Raw genomic sequence first — 17,663 nt, forward strand, 5'->3', positions numbered from 1 at the left:
AGTCATCACAAAGGTAGATATAAGTTTGGCACCCACAGGAGAAGTTAGGGCTGAAGACATAAAATCCATATACAAAATAAATGCATATGCATGTAATATTAGTAACTTAATTTACTAGGAAGAGTGGCCTTATATCAATATTTGCTCATTTATTTATTAATCAATTCATTGATTCATATACTTATTCCACAAATATTTATTGCAGAGCAAACCTATGAGGCTTTGGTACAGCCATGCCAATGGCTTCCAAAGAATACAATCAGAGAAGGTGGAATATGGGAAAAAAATATTGGAACCTTAAAAAAATATTTATTTTTATCTAAAAATAGAAAAAAAACAAGTCTTGCCAATATTTAATGTACAGATTGACAATGGGATCTCACTATTCATGAGTGAAAAGTGTGAGTTATGCAATGTGGGGAATAATTCAGGGATTTCTTCATTTTCTTTCCCTTTACTATATTGTGATTTATTCCAGTTTATGTGTTCTGGGTTAAGTAGATTTACCAGTTACATTATTATTTCATTAAATGGACCCCTTACTAAAATGAAAATAGCTAAAAGATTTCTGGAAAGAAAACATGAGTTGGAGATAATAATGCAAACAAGTGAAGAGGTGATAAGAGATGATAGTCTACTTCCTGCATGAGCTATACAGGAACCATCTTATTAAGTACTGGGGACAAAACTTTGAAATCAGAGATTTGGAAATATTTCTATTATGGGATTTTGATGCAAAAATGATGTTTGTGTGCTACCTAAGGCTGAGACAATGGTAAGGTAAGTGAGGCATTAACCTTGGGTGCTAAATTTAAGGGGGCAGCCAAACTCAGTAATCAAGATAAAGAATATCTTAATACCATATTTTAAAGATTCAAAATTAATTCAAAAATCTATGAACAAAATTTTAAATAAAGACAAGAGCAGTGCCCTAAAAAAAAAAAAAAAAACTTACACATGCGCAATAAAATTTGAAGGCAGAATTTTCCCAAGTTATTGAAAACTCCTCCAAGCAACGCATTCCAAAGAGTTCTGAACCCATTTGTTAAAAATATAAAAATGCAACATTTTCTGGCTGACATCAGGGCAGATAGAAAGTTAGTAGTTGAATTTCAATAAAAACCTTTCATGGTTGGTGGATGGAAGAGATAAAAATGGATTCTTGCATTAGTAAGAGCAGCCAAAGATGTACTTCTTCCATTAGGATCTACATATCTTTGTAAATTATCTTTTTTAGCTTATGACAGCTATTAAAATGAGGTACAAAAATAACCTGAATGTTGAATCAGACAATTTAGTAACTGCTTTGCAAAGTTTTAAAGATTTTAAAAACTATTGAAACCTAGTCAATCATATTTCTTTCACTAAATATTTTTAGTGAGAGTAACAATTCTTTATACCATTAATATAAAAAAATAACTCTTACAGTTACTTTAAAATGTTTATTTTTTTATCTTATCCTTTTTATATTTTAAAAAAATGTTTTCCGTCACAAGTAGCAAGACGCCTATACAACTTACATAAGTATATAGACTTACAGAGTTGTGTTTTCTTTTTGTTTTTTTCTTTTGGTACTAGGGGCGTGCAATCAGAAAAAGTCTGGAGAGCACCAGGACAGGTAGGTGATACTGTGGGTGTTAGGGATATGGAAAGATTATTTTATCTCAGCATGATGTGAAATCAGTGTACCCACGGAAGTCTTCAGGAAGGACACCCCACCGAGTCTTCATAAGGGAGGGTTTAATGAGTGAGATTTGGAAAAATAACTATTGCGTTATTTGTTTCATCTAAAACAGCACAATGCTTACAGTCAGAGATGTAAGTACTCTGAAACATTCTTAAGGAGTTTGGTAGAGTTCAAACTGCAGCCCTACTCTCAGAAGCGATCTCAGTCCCAGGCTGGAACCTGATGGAGGAGGAATTTCCCATAAAGGGGACAAGAGAGTGCCGCTCTAATGGGGGTGGGGGGGAGAGAGTGTGTGTGTGTGTGTGTTTTGGGGGGGTGGCGGGGGAAAGAAACGACACCGTTTCTCCGAAGCGAGGGCTGCCGCCTCCCCTCGCGGGAGATGGCTTTGGGGTGCCTGGAGCGGGGCTGTCAGGAGTGCAGGCAGAGGGGGTGAAAAGAAAACGCAGTTCCCTCTGGCTGGGGCCGCGTCCGAGCCCGGAGGCCGGGAGACCGCCCGTGACGCTTTCTCTCCCAGGAGAGGCGAGGGCTTTGCGAAGAGGAGATGGAGTTAAGACGCTCTTCTGACGGGAAGGGAGGGCAGTGCTGGTTGGCGGTAAGGTCAGAGCTTTCGGCTCCAGTCTTTCCCTGCTGGGGAGAGTCCGAAGAGCCCAAGAAGCCATGGAGGGGTCTGAGGCCTGGTCCTTCCCTGCCGGCAGAGGGACTCCGGAAATGGACTGTCCAGCATCCCTCCCGTGAAAGGCGTTTGTTTGCATGGCCGCTCAACCGATTTTGTACATCCCGGGGCTTAGTAAGAGCTGAGGTAATTAGACGCGAGCGACAGCTGCCTCGACACCTTGGGCGCCTAGCGCCGGGCTCGGAGCCCGACGGCTCGAATTCTCGCGAGAGCGGCCGCCGCCATTTTTCCATTGATTGCAGCGGGCTGGGGGAGGGGCCGACGACGAAGGCGACGGCGGCGGCGGCGGCGGCGGCGGCGGCGGCGGAGCAGCCGTGGGTCGGTGTCTGCGCGCTGGTGTCTGAGGCCCAGGCTGAGGCCTCCCGCAGTTGCCGGAGCGCAGGCGGCGGAGAGGATGACTGCCGCTGCCATTCTCTTCTGAGATAGAGAGCCGCCACCACCCTGCCCCCTCCCCCGGCAGGGCGGAGAGGAGCGGCCAGAGTCTGAGCCATGGTGCCCGGCGAGGAGAACCAACTGGTCCCGAAAGAGGTGAGGGGCCAGCGGAGGAGGCTAGGCCCGAGGCCTGTGTCCGCTCGAGGCGGTGCAGGCCCGGGCGAGGGGTCGGCTGCGGGCCCAGCTCGTGTGCGGGCCCGGCTGTGGCGGGGAGGAGGAGGTGTGTGGTGGGGGCTGTACGGTGGGTGCGGCGAGCAGTTGGGAGACCCGACTGGATCTAGGGGCCGGGGGAGGGGGAGCCGAGACCGCCCCTCTCGGGTTTGTCGGGCCGGACGGATAAAGGAGCGGACTGGAAGGAATCAGGTCCGGCTTTGGGGGAGAAGGTGGCCTTTTAAGTACTTATTTAACATGTCGAGCCAAGATAATTTCAAAGAAAAATTTCTGTAACAGTTGTTGATGGGTACGACAGGGTGACGGTGCTGCTTCTGGTTTTGACAGTGGCAGTGTGTAGCTTTCAGGGCTTGTGAAATCTACACCCAACTTGAGATCTGAGGGAGGGCAGAGTTAACTGTTAGGACTTTTTTGAACTCCTGTTACTTGGTAATCCTGTTGGTTTGCCTAAATGGGGCCTGTGGAAGATCGTTGAAAAAGTAAATGCTCACTTTCACGGAAAGGTGAGAGATAGCTAAACATTACCATATGGAGAGCTGAACTACTTTTTGTAGCTGGGTTGTGTATGCTAGTTTGGGTGACTGCTTGAATTCTTTAAAGCAAGTGATATGAGAAGCCTTAACTTTCTTGGCTTCTCTTGAATAGTAGTAGAAGATTAATGGTAGAATCCAGCGCTGGCCAGTGGATTTCAATATATTAATAGTATCCCTGTTGGCTTTATAAATATCTTCAGCGTATCCAAATGTGTATTTTTAACTAGTTGATCATCAGGCTAATGCTTTGGATTTTTTTTTTTCTCATATACCTTAAATAGAGGCAGTGTCCTGTTGAAATGAGCTGTGTAGAATCTTGATGTTTATAAGCGATATCCATTAAACATTCTTTTTTTTTTTTTTTTAGATAGTTTGTAGCAAAATTGCTACTTAAGCAAGCTCTGACACTGCAAAAGTGATACTGGAGTTATGTATCTGATAAAATATTTTTCCTACATTATCAGATGGCAGTTGTTTTGCAAGGACAGTTTTTTTTTTTTTTTTAAACCTGGCTATCGTATGTCAGTATTTATTCATCGAACATCACCAACTCTGTGCAAGGCAGATAAACATGAATTAGAGTTCTTGCCGTGGGAGCTTTCAAAGCTACTAAGAGAGTGTTGGTAATATTCGTTGAGCTTCATTTAAAGGAGAGGTATTTTACTACATAAACACGTAACTCTTACGAAAGAACAGAGTGATAGGTGCTGTAAGAAAGATAAACATGCATTTTCTTTTAAAGCTACATATTGGTTTTCATTCTTACAAAAAGTAAAGTTAGTCCTTTCTTAATTTTTTGATTGTTAGAAAAATACAGTTTAGGTGAAACTCTGCTTTAAGAAAATGCAACATCAGGGGCGCCTGGGTGGCTCAGTGGGTTAAAGCCTCTGCCTTCGGCTCAGGTCATGATCCCAGGGCCCTGGGATCGAGCCCCACATCAGGCTCCCTGCTCAGCAGGGAACCTGCTTCCTCCTCTCTCTCTGTCTGCCTCTCTGCCTACTTGTGATCTCTGTCTGTTAAATAAATAAAATCTTTAAAAAAAAAAAAAAGAAAGAAAATGCAACATCAGATTTATTTCCCTAATAATTTGATGTCTTAAAAAAATCCATGATATAAATATGCAGCTTTGCAGAAAAATATCAGTTGTGTAAAAACCAGTACTGTAATACCGCTTTTACCTTTTGGATTTTAAAGATTAATTGCCTCTCCTTTAAGACTAACTCCCTTACCTGAGGCTTCAAGCACATCACAACTTTTTTTTTTCTTTTACATTTTTTGGAACATATGTCCCCCCCCCCCCCCCCTTCTCTAGATTGATCTTCAGGCTGTTCTTTTTCCTTGGCTTGTCTCATGATTCCTGGAAGCATGCACAGTGGTCTCAAGTCTTAAGACTATTACTTGAAGTTTTTGCCTTTTTTAGCTTGTTACCTAGTTCTTTCTTTTTTGATGACCATACTCCTCTTGCTGAATTTTTCTTTATTTTATTAATTTAGTTGTTTAGTAATATTGTACTTTTTTGGTCTTATTCCTACCTGTTTTTCTTATCTGCCTGCTTATTTAGTCAGTATCCTTTTTATGTCCTTAATTACCACTTTTCTCTTTGTCATACCCTGTCTTTTTAAGTTGGAATTGAATCATACAGTGCTAAGGGAGAGTATAGTGATCATCTAGTAACTTAATCCCTTTCACTTTACAAATGAGGAAATTAGGGCCAGAGGATTGAAAGTGACTTGTTTAGGGGGCTCTTGGGTGGCCCAGTGGGTTAAGCCTTTGCCCTCAGCTTGGGTCATGATCTCAGGGTCCTGGGATGGAGCCATGCATTGGGCTCTTTGCTCGGCAGGGAGCCTGCTTCCCCCTTTCTCTCTGCCTCCCTCTCTGCCTACTTGTGATCTGTCTGTCAAATAAATAAATAAAATCTTTTTAAAAAAGTGACTTGTTTAAGGTCACGTAATGAGTAAATGACAGTGTAAGGGCTAGAACTCATATCCCTTCACTATTCCTTGATTATACCCTATTTTATGGTTACCTTCATATAACTTGGAGGGTGTGTAAGACCAGTTTGTAACTCTCTAAGTACATTTACTATGTGAAAATAAATTGCAAAATTAAAACAAAAATTTGCTTCTGTTCTAATGGCTTATTATCAACAATATAGAGGGTTTTATTGTTTTTTGTTTGCTTAGGACCTTTGTATAGGGAACCCTGACCCCTGCTAGATTTAGATCTTGCTTAGGTGTGTGCATTCATGCATGTGTGTAGTTGTTGAATGAATAATATATTATTTTGGTCCCTGAAGCTCAAGGACAGATACATCTTAGAGGACTCCAAAGAGGGCTGCTTTGTGTACTACAGGTATCATAGCCTGTTTTTGTATGGCCTATGAGTTAAGAATGTCTTTTACATTTCCAAATTATAAAAGATAAGTAGAATAATATTCCATGACACATGAAAATATATATGAAATTCAAATTTCGGTATTTATAACAAAGGTTTTATTGGAACACAGCCATGCCCGTTTATTTACTATTGTCTGTGGCTATAGCAGAGTTGAGTAGTTGCTACCCATGCTGTATACAGGATAAATTTGAAACTACTTAGTTTGTATTCAAGGCCTAGTACAGTTGATTCTGGCCCCAACCTTCCTTTTCAGCTTATCTTTTCTCCCATGAAACACATTTTTAATGCAGCCAAATGGGGTTCTCTCTCACTTGCTTTTCACTTCTTTTTGTACTATCCCTGCTTTCTACTTCTCTGTTCAGAACCTTCATATACATTTTTCCATAAATACCCTATACCTTGTTTATTCTAAAAATCTTTTTATGACCATTTTAACCTTAGGGATTTCTCCTTCTTTGAAGACCTTTTATGTGACTAGGATTTATTTGGCAATTCATTTGGCAATTATTAATAAATAGTGCTTGGTGACATATATTATGGTCCCAAACTGTAATATACATTTTATGTAATGTTATGAATTCCTTGGCAGCAGAGATGTTTGTGTGTTTCTCTCAATTTTCTGTTTTTGTATACGTTATAAGTCTAGGACAGTACCCTTTCTGGAGCAGATATTCAGTAATATTTATTGATGCGGTTACAGGGTGTGAAGAAACTTAGAATTCTAACCAATTATCCCCTACTTGGATGTTTTCTGCAGCACAGTTCATTGGCAAGCTGTTTTCCAACTCTTGCTTGAACACCTTCATGGCTAATCTCTGATAACATCTTTGTCTTACAAGAGATCTGTTATTTTAAGTTTTTGAGCTGAAAGAAGTCTAGACCTCTGACCTGCCATCTTTTGATAATTGCCTTGGACAACAGAGAAATCTTAAATCATTTCTCATAGGACAGCTTTTTTTTATTGCTGAAAATGGGAGAGGGGAGGAGGAGGGCCAGCCCCCTCTGTTCTACAGTCTGTGGATCCTTAGTTCTTTACTTCTCACTTGCTCTCTTTTAGGCATAATCCAGTTTTTAGTATCCCTCCTAAACTGCTATACCCAGAGAAGAGCAAAGGGAGTGTGGTCTATTCATTGTGGTTCATAACAAAGCTTTTTACCTCACTATTTCATTCTACTCTGTCTTTGAATTGTATTGATATTGGCTTTCAGGTCTCTTGCTTTTACTGTCATCCAAATTTTTATTTACTGCTTTGTTTTTATTTTCTTTATAAGGATTTTTGATACTAATATTTATTGAGTCTTCACTGTGCATATTACTGTACTGTGCCATGTAAGGAACATTTTGAGGAAATAGCAAAAATTTATTCATCTCTCAAGTATCTTAGAGTATAATTCAGGATAAGGTACATACCTAATTGTTTTAAAATAGTACTTTAAGTGATGTCCACAGAATATATAAATGTAGAGAAAATGGAAAAGTGGAAGAAAAAACAAAAGAGTAGTTTCATATCTCAGGTTTCTTTCTGCTCCTTTTCCATGCCATAAACAGTTTCTATATGAAACAATGGTGATGATAGTAATAACCAATATTTATTAAGCACTTATTGTATGTCAGATACTGTTATATGTGCTTCATGTATATTAACTCGTTTGAGCTTCACAGTGACCTCACAAGTATATAAAGACCATTAATGTTGAGAACTCCCAAAATATTAAAGCAAATTGTTTTTTATCTCTATTGTCTGGTTTTTAATAAAATCCATCAGGATTTATTATGGTTTGTATCATGAATATTCTTTTAATTTTATGTTTCCTAATTAAATTACTAAGGAAATGTGCTACATTGGTCTTTCTTGTTTTTGATCATTCTTTAAAAATTAGCCTTTTTAAAAAAATTTGGGTGTTGATTCTCCTTTACCAGTAAGAAGCAAATATGACAGTTATGTCAAGTGACACTCATCTGTAGTTTACTTAAATTGCAGTGTTTAATTAAAAATCATTAGTATTTAAGATACCATTGGAAATACTGACTTAATAAAATAAAAAAGCTGAGTGCAGTTGTATAGGATTCCAAATTTGTCAGGGAAAAAATGGACAGTTTAGGGTTATAGGCATTGAAAGATTAGAAGAAATAGTCTAAAATATTAACAATTGTTATTCCTGGATATCTGGATCATTGGGCTATATAGATTTTCTTTACTTATTTCAGCAATGGGTATATACATTACTTAAAAAAAAAGATAACCTAATTGTAGTTTTTGAGGTAATTATTGGTATCATGTTACAATGTTTTTTATGCTCATGATTTTTATCTTTCCCCTCTCTTCTTGCTCTGAGTTTGCCACAGAGTAATCTGATCCACTTGCATGGCTTCAGCTTTTGATTATAATATACCCATTTCTGTCTCCAGCCCTGACCTCTCTTCTAGATTCAGATTTCCACCTGCATACCTGATATCTCTATTTGGTCGTATGCTAGGACCCATAGATTACATGTAGGTAATATCAGGCTCATATCTCTTCTCTCTCTTCGTATTCTCTTCTCAACACAATTCTTTCTATGTTCTGTTCAGTTAGTGTTGTCAGCATCTATTTATTTAAGTTCCGAGATTTTTTTGACTCCTCTATTTTCCTTTTTTTCATATTTAAATGAGTTCACGTCTCTGATTTCTAGGCTCTTTAGGAATCTGTCCTCTCTACAACTGTCAGTTACTTTCTAAAACAGGAGAGATTATGATTTACTTACTTTCTAAAGTTTATAGTTAATAACTTCTGATTGCAAATTGAGTAATAGGTACTATTTGTAAGCACTGTGTGCAAAATACTGTGGTAAACCTTTTGCATATGTTATCTTTAGTTCCTATCATACCCCTTTAAGACAGCTGCTATTCTTCATAATCTTATAGTTGAAGAAGGTAAGGCTTTGAAGAGGTTGAGGACCTTGCTCAAAGTTGTAGAGCTGTTTAGTTCTAAGTCAGTATGGCCTTAACGAGTGAAAGTACTTCATAATCTAGCTTCAGTTGTTTTATTTTAAGTTTAATTTTTATCAAAGCTATATGTGTACATGTTTAAAAAGAGTTGAATAGTTCTGCAGGACTATTGACAAAACAGTCCTCTGCAAATTCCCTCTTCCTTTTGTTTTGGGCTCTTTAGACACAATCACTTTGAATTCATTTCTTTGATATTTATCTCCATATCTCAAAATGTTCTGTCTGTAGTGTTCTTTCTTGAGTTTTCAGTTTAAGGCATTATCTACTGACTTACTACAAGTAGAAGCTAAGGTGTACCGCTATCCCAAGCCATACCCAGACACATTTCTCAGTTCTGCTCAGTCTTCCCAGTATTGTCATATTGTAAGTAGTTTGGTTATACCAGTACTCAGAGTGTGTATCAATGTGACTATAAGCTATTCATAATTGAATCTTGTAGGTTACTGTAATTGTTTTCCTTTGCTGTATATTTTGTTTTTCCTGTGTTAATGTTTTTTTTAAAAAACTTGCTTTTGTTTAGTTTTCTGTGTACTTATTAATTTAGCAAGAGGTTACCAACAGGGGGCAACACAGTGGACATTGGCAATGTTGGGAAGGCAGGGAGTGTGCTACTGATGCCTAGTGGTGGAAGCAGGCTCTGCTACCAAACATCATCCTACATCCACAGCACAGACTCCCACAAGAAAGAACTGTGCAGTCCAAAATGTCAGTAGGGACACTGTTGAGAAGCTGTGATTTAGTCCAGTTCTCTCAAGTGTATAAATCTCCTCTTACTCTGTTCAAACCTACTTATTTTTTATTTAAGTTTTCTTGAATTGCAGCTGTTGTCTATATTTGCCTTTACTATCATCTTAGTAGCCCCGCTCAGGACTCTATTGTATTGGGGCTCTTAGTTCCATATCTGGTGTCTTCTTTGCTCATTTTGTCATTTTGGAGGACCACTTTCAATAGCTTTCTGGACAGCATATACTTTTTTCCAAACCTCACATGTCTGAAAATATTTCTGTCCTCTTGCTTTATAGATCATTTGGCTAGGCAGAGAATTCTTAGTAAGAAATAATTTTCTCTCAGAATATTTTTTAACATTGTTCCATTGTTTTCTTTATTTCAGTGTTGCTGTTGAGACATCAGATGCCTAGAAGATTCTTTTCCTATTTTGAAACTTTTTTTTTCCCTTTCTAGAAGCTTTGAGAATCTTTTCTCCCAGAGTTTTGAAATTCCTATATTATGTGCTTTGGTATAGGTCTTTTTAAAAATCCATATCTGTCAAGTTCAGGGTAGTCTTATTCAGAAATTCATCAGTTCTGGGTAATTTCCTTAAATACCCCCCCCCCCCCCCCGCCCCATTTCTTCCTTCAGTTTTCTCTCTTCTCTCTCTTGAGTTCCTATGGATTAGGTTTTGGGCCTATGGACTGGTTTCTCTAATTTTCTTACCTGTTTTCTTCTATTTTCCATTCCTTTCCCTCTTGCTTTATGGAAAAATTTTCTCAACTTTTATCTTCCAGTTCTTCTACTACAGTTTTATTTCTGCCATCATATTTATAATTTCCAAGCACTCTTTTTTTTCTTCTGAAAAAAATTTTAAATATCCTTTTTCTGTCTTGTGGATACAGTGTCTTATCTCTCTTAGGAAATTAGTAGTAGTTTTTTTCTCTACACATTCCCCCTTTCCTCCAAATTTCCTTTTTGTGTTTATTTGCTTGGGCTTTGTCTTTCATATGAGATGCTTTCCTTGGATGCCTTGGTGATTCTTTGAAGTCGACTCTTACTTAAAAGAAGTGCCTTGGGCGCCTGGGTGGCTCAGTGGGTTAAAGCCTCTGCCTTCAGTTCAGGTCAAGCGATCCCACCGCATCGGGCTCTCTGCTCAGCAGGGAGCCTGCTTCCTCCTCTATCTCTGCCTGCCTCTCTGTCTACTTGTGATCTCTGTCTGTCAAATAAATAAATAAAAATCTTAAAAAAAAAAAAGTGCCTTAAAAAGCTTAGCAGCCCTACAAGTGGATGATTATGGTTTTCCCTGTAGAGTGATATGGCTGAATAATTTCCTTGCAGACTCCCAGTGACACCTCTTTTCTCTTGTGCTGGATTGATTTCCCAGAAAAGATTTCTGATCTTATGCCTAGAGAGAACAAGCTTGGGGACTGAGTAGGAAAAAGGGATTTGGGTTTCATCATTAAGTATGCAAATACATTTTCATTTGTTCTCCAGTTTTCAGTATGGCATTCTTCACATTCATTTGAGACTAACATCCTCTAGTGCAGAGATATCCAGTTTCACACTCTCAGAGGTCATGTAACCTTTTGCCAGAAAGGGTCAAGGAGTAGAAGAGAGGTCTGGGAGTTCTAACTGCTTCTTGAACAAATCTGTGCTCCTAGTTGGACTCTACCCTTAACTCCCAGGGTGTCTGAAACTGACAGTTTCTGAGCATTTTAGGGTCCCCCCCCACTATACTTTAAAATTTTTTTGGAAGAGTTGCAGAAATAATAGAGAATTGTCATATACCCTTCAGTGAGCTTCTCCTCATGTTAACATTTTATATAACTATAAAACACTTGTCAAGAGTAAGCAATTAACCATATTTTACTAGTTTTTCCACAAATGGCCCTTTTTGTTCAAAGATACAAATTCAGGATCCTACACTGCATTTAGTTGTCTTATTTCCATAGGTTCTTTTTATCTGTGTTAGTCCTTACCCTTTCCTTCTCTTTCATGACCTTGACACTTTGAACAGATATTTTGTATAATGGCCCTCAATTTGGGTTTGTCTGACATTTTCTCATGATTTATGACCTCTCTCATGAGGTTGGGAATTAAGAGAGGGATATTGCGGATGTGATGTGTTCTTCTCAGTATGCCATCTGGAAGGTGTGGGAGAATGTGATGTACTGCTAGTTATGTTAACCTTGATCACTTGGGTATGGTGCTGTTAGGTTTTCTCCACTATAAAGTTACTATTTTCCTCTTTAATAATTACTAAATACTTTGAGACTGTGCAGATACCTTGTTGAGGCTTAAACTTCTGCCCACCAATTTTAGCATCTATCTATGGGTCTTGTCTTATTACTGGTGTATTCTAAGAGTAGTTTTCTATTTTCCTCATTTCTGTATTTATTAATTGGACTTCTTTGGTGAGGAAGAGTTATCCCTTCTTCTCCATTTATTTCCCCATAATAATTTATCAGTATAGACTTTTGGATATTTACTTTATTCTTTGGATTATAATCCAATGCTATTATTATTTATTTTGCTTTTTAAGCTGTTCCAATCTTGGCCAGGGGAGCACTTTCTGGTTGGCATCTGTGTGTTCATCCTTGCTTTGTGAGAACTTACTTTCTGGTGCCACATTATGCTTCAGCCCATGGTGTATTTTCTCTGCGCCAACCCTAGAAGCAACCACTTCTCCAGGGAGTTTATGGGAGTCCTTTGGTGTAATTGTAAATGTGATATAAACCAGGTGTCTTTGGTTTTCTTCTAAACTAATAGAGAATTTAGCTTCTTTACATGTAATAGTCATTACCATTTGATCTGCTTTTCAGCTTTGAAATCATGTTTCTGGTTCCTTATGGGTTTATGCTCTTTAAAAATGTCTTAACTCTTGTTTTGAAATTATCTTGAGAAGCTTCGGCGCAAAATGCTTGTATTCAATCTATCCTCTTTAACCAGAAATTCCTAACTTAATGTATTTGTCTCCTGCCCCAGGCCAGTTTTGTTTTAGCCACATTTGGCTACATTAGTTGCTGTTCCCAGATGTGCTCTATGCTTTCATGCTTCACTTCTATGCCCTTGCCCTGAGTGAATATTAAGTACTTTTTTATCATCTGTTTTCTAGGGAGTTTTAAATTGGTGAACTTTAATTTTGCATGAAAACTATTATTTAAGTGCTTTCTTAAGTACTTTCTTTAGGATTGCTTCTTTCTTATTTTCCAGTTTTTTGATTAGTTGAAGTTTTTGCCTCTCAGTATCAAGTTACTATAATTTTTTTTGCTGAAATTGAAGGGACTGGGTTAGTACATTTCCAGGGTACTAAAGTACCATGATAGCCCAACTTGGAAAGAAAAGGTTATATTGAAAATAGGGGACTGGGAAAAATATATCACTGAATATATAAATTTAAATATCTGTTGTCAGTTAAGATTACAGAAGACATCTACTTTTAAAATTGATTCATTTGTCTTTAAGGATCTTCTTCAATTTAGGCAACATGTTTAGGTGTCCTGGTATGCAGAGGCATATTCTTTTATGAGGTTTATTACACAGATTTTAAAGTGTTCTGTCCAGGTACTGTTGGCTTAAAATCTACTTTTGTACAAACATTCTCCATTGTACAAAGCCTTTGGGGCAAAATTATTGTGATTAGCAGTGATGACAAATGATTGGCAAAACTGACGTAATCAAGATTCTTAAAGAGCACTCATTTCTCTTGAGAATGATTTGCTGTTGGTATAGTGTGGATGTAAGTGTAGGGTAAGTAAACAGAGGTCTCCTCTCTGCCTTATTACGTATATCCATTTACTCTATCTCTAGGGTTGAGAGCAATAATAATTTATATCTATTCTTTTGTTTAATAGAACTAAACTGAACCATGTATATATAAAGTAGGCATTGATATCAACATTTTTATTTATATAAAACTGTTGCTATAACCCACTGTCGAGAGATTACTGTTTTTATGAAAATTACTGAGATAATGGGTGTCGAATTTTAATGTTTTTTTAAAAACATGCTCTTAAAATATTATCCAGCCAGCAAAATCTAGCTCTTCTTACTTCCCACAAGTAACCATTTCTGATTCTCTTTCAACCTGATTACATTTCCCTAACCCTGAAACCCATTGCACTATATCTTTTGACATTTGAAAAATTATACCCCCTTATAAGTTACATGTTACTACATTATTACCTTTATTAGACTGGAAAATCTTCAAAGGCAGGACATGACAACCCCAGTGCCTGGGTTCAAATAGTAGCTTTGTGACCTTGGGCAAGTTACTTAATTTCTTGATACCATATTTAAATGAGGATACTAGTAACTACATACTAGGCTTGGGAACAAGAAGTGAGTTAATACATGTAAGGTTTCTTGCACATAATAAGCACTCTATAAATGTCAGCATACCCCTCCATTATGTTATTACTTTCATCTTATATTCTTTCTAGGGACCAGCGCAATGTGCTATGTATTGTTCAGTAAATATTGATTAAATGAAAATGAAGTCATATTTAGTTATTGAATATACTAGTCATTACAGTTACAGTTCTAATTATGACCTGTTAGCTAAATATCTGTGTTTGCACAAATCCTAAATGATTGTTGGATTTGACAGGTTCTTTTATATCCTCAAATATTGCTGATATAAACATACTGCTATTTTTACTGCTTTAATTGAAAACTAGAACATGTTAGAGTACAAATGTTAAAAATAAGTTTTTGAGTCTAATGAGGTTCTGAGAAAAATTGGTTTATATGTATAGATAATTGTCAAGATGCCTTATAAGATTAACAGATTACTGCTTTATAAGATTCAGTGTGAGATGCTATTTTAAAGCAGGATCCATGTTAAGAATAGTTTGTTTCTGAAAGAACTTTATGTATGTGATAATTCTGACTTTTAACTCTAGAGTAGAGCCAGTCGACAGGGATGAAAGAGACTGTTCCTGTCAGTTGTACATTGATTGTGCTCTAGATATGATGCTGCGTTAGTTGACTCATATGAGACTTGCAGAGTCTTTCAAATATTAGCCTAGCAAGCATAACATGCTTGTATTCAACAAATATAGTGGCTTTCGAGTAAAGAAAAATTAAGGGCTATTAAGTAACATAATTAAGAAGAAGTCTAGAATTTAAACTTTTCTGTATATAGTGAATCTCATACCTTTGCTGAGATTATTAGGTTTAGCTTTAGGAAGACCATGGATCTCATTCATGACTTTATGTGAAGTTTTGTAGTAAAACCAAATTATTGTAGTTTGACTATACAAATGATATTTTCCTGTTTCAAATCATACTTAGCTATTTTCATTTTTATCATAAACGTCCTTTAATTTTTCTTAGTGTAGGTTTCTATAGTTTCTGATTCAGTAGAATTCATTATTCAGTTAAACATTGAGTTAGTAGCTGCTAGAATCAGGTTCAAAGATAAATAAGATACCCGAACTAGTTCTAGTTCTAGATGCTAGTCTAGTTAATTTAGTTAGAAGGAGTAGCATTTAAAACACAGAGGTTGGGGCGCCTGGGTGGCTCAGTGGGTTAAAGCCTCTGCCTTCGGCTCAGGTCATGATCCCAGGGTCCTGGGATTGAGCCCCGCCATCGCCATCGCCATCGGGCTCTCTGCTCAGCAGGGAGCCTGCTTTCTCCTCTCTCTCTCTGCCTGCCTCTCTGCCTATTTGTGATCTCTGTCTTTCAAACAAATAAATAAAATCTTAAAAAAAAAAAAACACAGAGGTTTGTAATGCATTTTAGGAATTGACAAAAGTTTAGTATAGATGGATAGATTGTTTGGGGTTGAGTAGTAGAAGATGGTTCTGGAAGATTGTGTCTTATAAGTGCTGAAGGCTTTGTATGCCTGTGAGGAGTTTAGATTTTTTACTGTGCAAGCATTAGGGGGCTTGAAATCAACTTTTTCCCAGAAAAAGTTAACAAGTTTGTGATAATATTTATAAATCTAATTCCTGAAACTTCTTCACTGAAACATATTTTACTTGCATGAATGTTTTATGTCCCTACTTTAATATTAAAAATCTATACACAAATGAAAATGGGGAAGGGGGAGCTTGCTAATAATACCTTATTCTTTTACCTGTTTTTTTTTTCCCCCATTTGCAATAATTTAATTAGGTACTTTTTTTTTTTTTTTTAAGAATGAAATGTTTCCCATCATAATGCATTGTAAGTGCATTTCCCACATGTGAGTCATGCTGGCAGAATCTCTTTTGGCATACTTGTTACATTTTTATACGGATAACACACAGGTAGGTGTCTTCAGATATGCTAAGCAGGTAGGCCTCATTTGCGTCCAGAAAAGTGCCAGGAGCTGTACTCCTGGGAGTGTAGATATGTTTTGAAGTCCTGAGCAGATTCTCACATTTAATGCTAGAAGGGAAATTAGCAAGTGGGAAGTTCAGAACTTCTGATTTTCACTGACTGTACAAGGCTTATAATGATATGGTTTCTTCACATAAGGACATTTTGTGAGTGACTTTTGTAGTTGATAGTTTCCTAAGTGCTTTACCACTGATTTGTTTGCAGGCATTAGTCTTGGTAAGGGAGAACTAGTATGGAGTAAGTAGGATGTAGAACTCCAGTATTCACCCCCTTTCTTTCTGCTAAAGCTCAGCAGGGTAGAGGTAGCACTGGTACTGGAGAATGATGACTCTCCTGGGGACTCTTATGGTGGCAGCCACACAACTGAGAACACCACAAGGAATATTTTTAGTTAGGGGATTAATGAAATCTTCTTGAGGAAATCTCTAATGTTCCAAATAAAATTAAGACTTTAATATTTAGCCCCGAGGAGCTCTTGATTATAACCCCAGTTCTAGGTTGCATTAAAAAGTCAAATTTTGTGGAACTCGCTTCCTAAAAGATACGTATTGCTCTACTCAATATAAATAAACTATGAGTTTATATACATTTATATCCATTTTTATTGATATAAAATGGCTACCATTTTATGTGCTTACGTGCTTTCATTTTATTGCCCTTAATTTTAAATTTATAGCAAGTTGTATCATTTATTACATTATGTTTATTTATAGTACTTTGTGGTAACGGAAGGCAATTGGTGAAAAATTAGATACCTAACAATGAAGTCTCTTATTAAAGGACATTTGAGAAATATTATTGCTTTAATTTTGACATTTTATATTCACATGTCTTTTAATATTTACATTATTTACTATAATAATTTACATTATTTACTATTAACATGGCACACATCCAGGCACAGAAAGAAACAGACACAGAAAATGTTTCTACAATTCAGTAGTATGATTTAATACTGGAAGGGATATAGTAGTTAGGTATTACAGTCCCTTCACTACCACCCTCCTCCACTTTATTTTTGGATCAGAAAAGCGTAAAGGCCGTAAAAGCTCAGGAAGTTACTCAAGGTCTCAGCTAGTAGAAGAGCTTGAATGAAACTTTTTTTTTTTTAAGTCAGGTTTACCAAGGTATAATTATGTAATAAAGTTTGCCCTTATATGGTATACAGCTTTGTGAATTTTGACAAACTTATTATTACAGTTGAGGCCCCTTGTAAACAGTGCCCTACCCCCCCTTCGCGCTTCCGCTGTCCACCTCACACTCAGGGCTCTGCAACCACTGATCTGTTTTCTGTCCTCATATTTTGCCTTTGTAGAACATCATATAATTCATATAGTATGTAGCATTTTGAGTCTGGCTTCTTTCCTCTAGTATAAAACTATGAGAGTCATTCATGTTGTTTCGTGTATCAGTAGTCTTCCTTCTTAGTGCTGAGTGCAGCGATTATTTCTCCATTCACCAGCTAATGGATATTTATTTCCAGTTTTTGAGGATTCTGAATAAAGCTGCTGCAAGTACTTGCATACTTGTTTTTTGGGCGGTAAATGCATCTTTAACTTTGTAAGAAACTGCCAAACTTCTCTGAAATGAAATGCATTCTGATGAGCAGTGTATGAGCATCTTAGTTGCTCTGCATCCTCCTTTTTGGTACTTGGTAATGTCAGGGGTTTTTGTTTAGTTTTTGCTTTTTTTCTTTCTTTCTTTCTTTTTTTTTTTTTTCTAGCATTCTAGTAAGTGTATAGTG

General features: G+C 37.3%; 1 protein-coding gene across 7 annotated transcripts in view; it reads left to right on the top strand.

The window, feature by feature from the left end:
- The first annotated feature begins 1,932 nt into the window (after positions 1-1,932).
- The window catches only part of USP47 (ubiquitin specific peptidase 47), a 111,917-nt gene continuing 96,186 nt past the window's right edge, over positions 1,933-17,663 (top strand). For 2 of the 7 annotated variants that reach the window (XM_082683023.1, XM_082683024.1), the window contains exon 1: positions 1,933-2,888. In XM_082683023.1, coding sequence (XP_082539149.1) covers positions 2,850-2,888 — 39 coding nt within the window. In that variant the 5' untranslated portion in view covers positions 1,933-2,849. Of the gene's footprint in view, positions 2,889-15,735; positions 15,847-17,663 lie in introns of all 7 variants that reach the window. The other 5 variants (XM_082683022.1, XM_082683021.1, XM_082683020.1 and 2 more) reach the window with 5 other exon arrangements.

Source organism: Mustela nivalis, assembly GCF_964662115.1.
Source record: "Mustela nivalis genome assembly, chromosome: 9".
NCBI lineage: Eukaryota > Metazoa > Chordata > Mammalia > Carnivora > Mustelidae > Mustela > Mustela nivalis.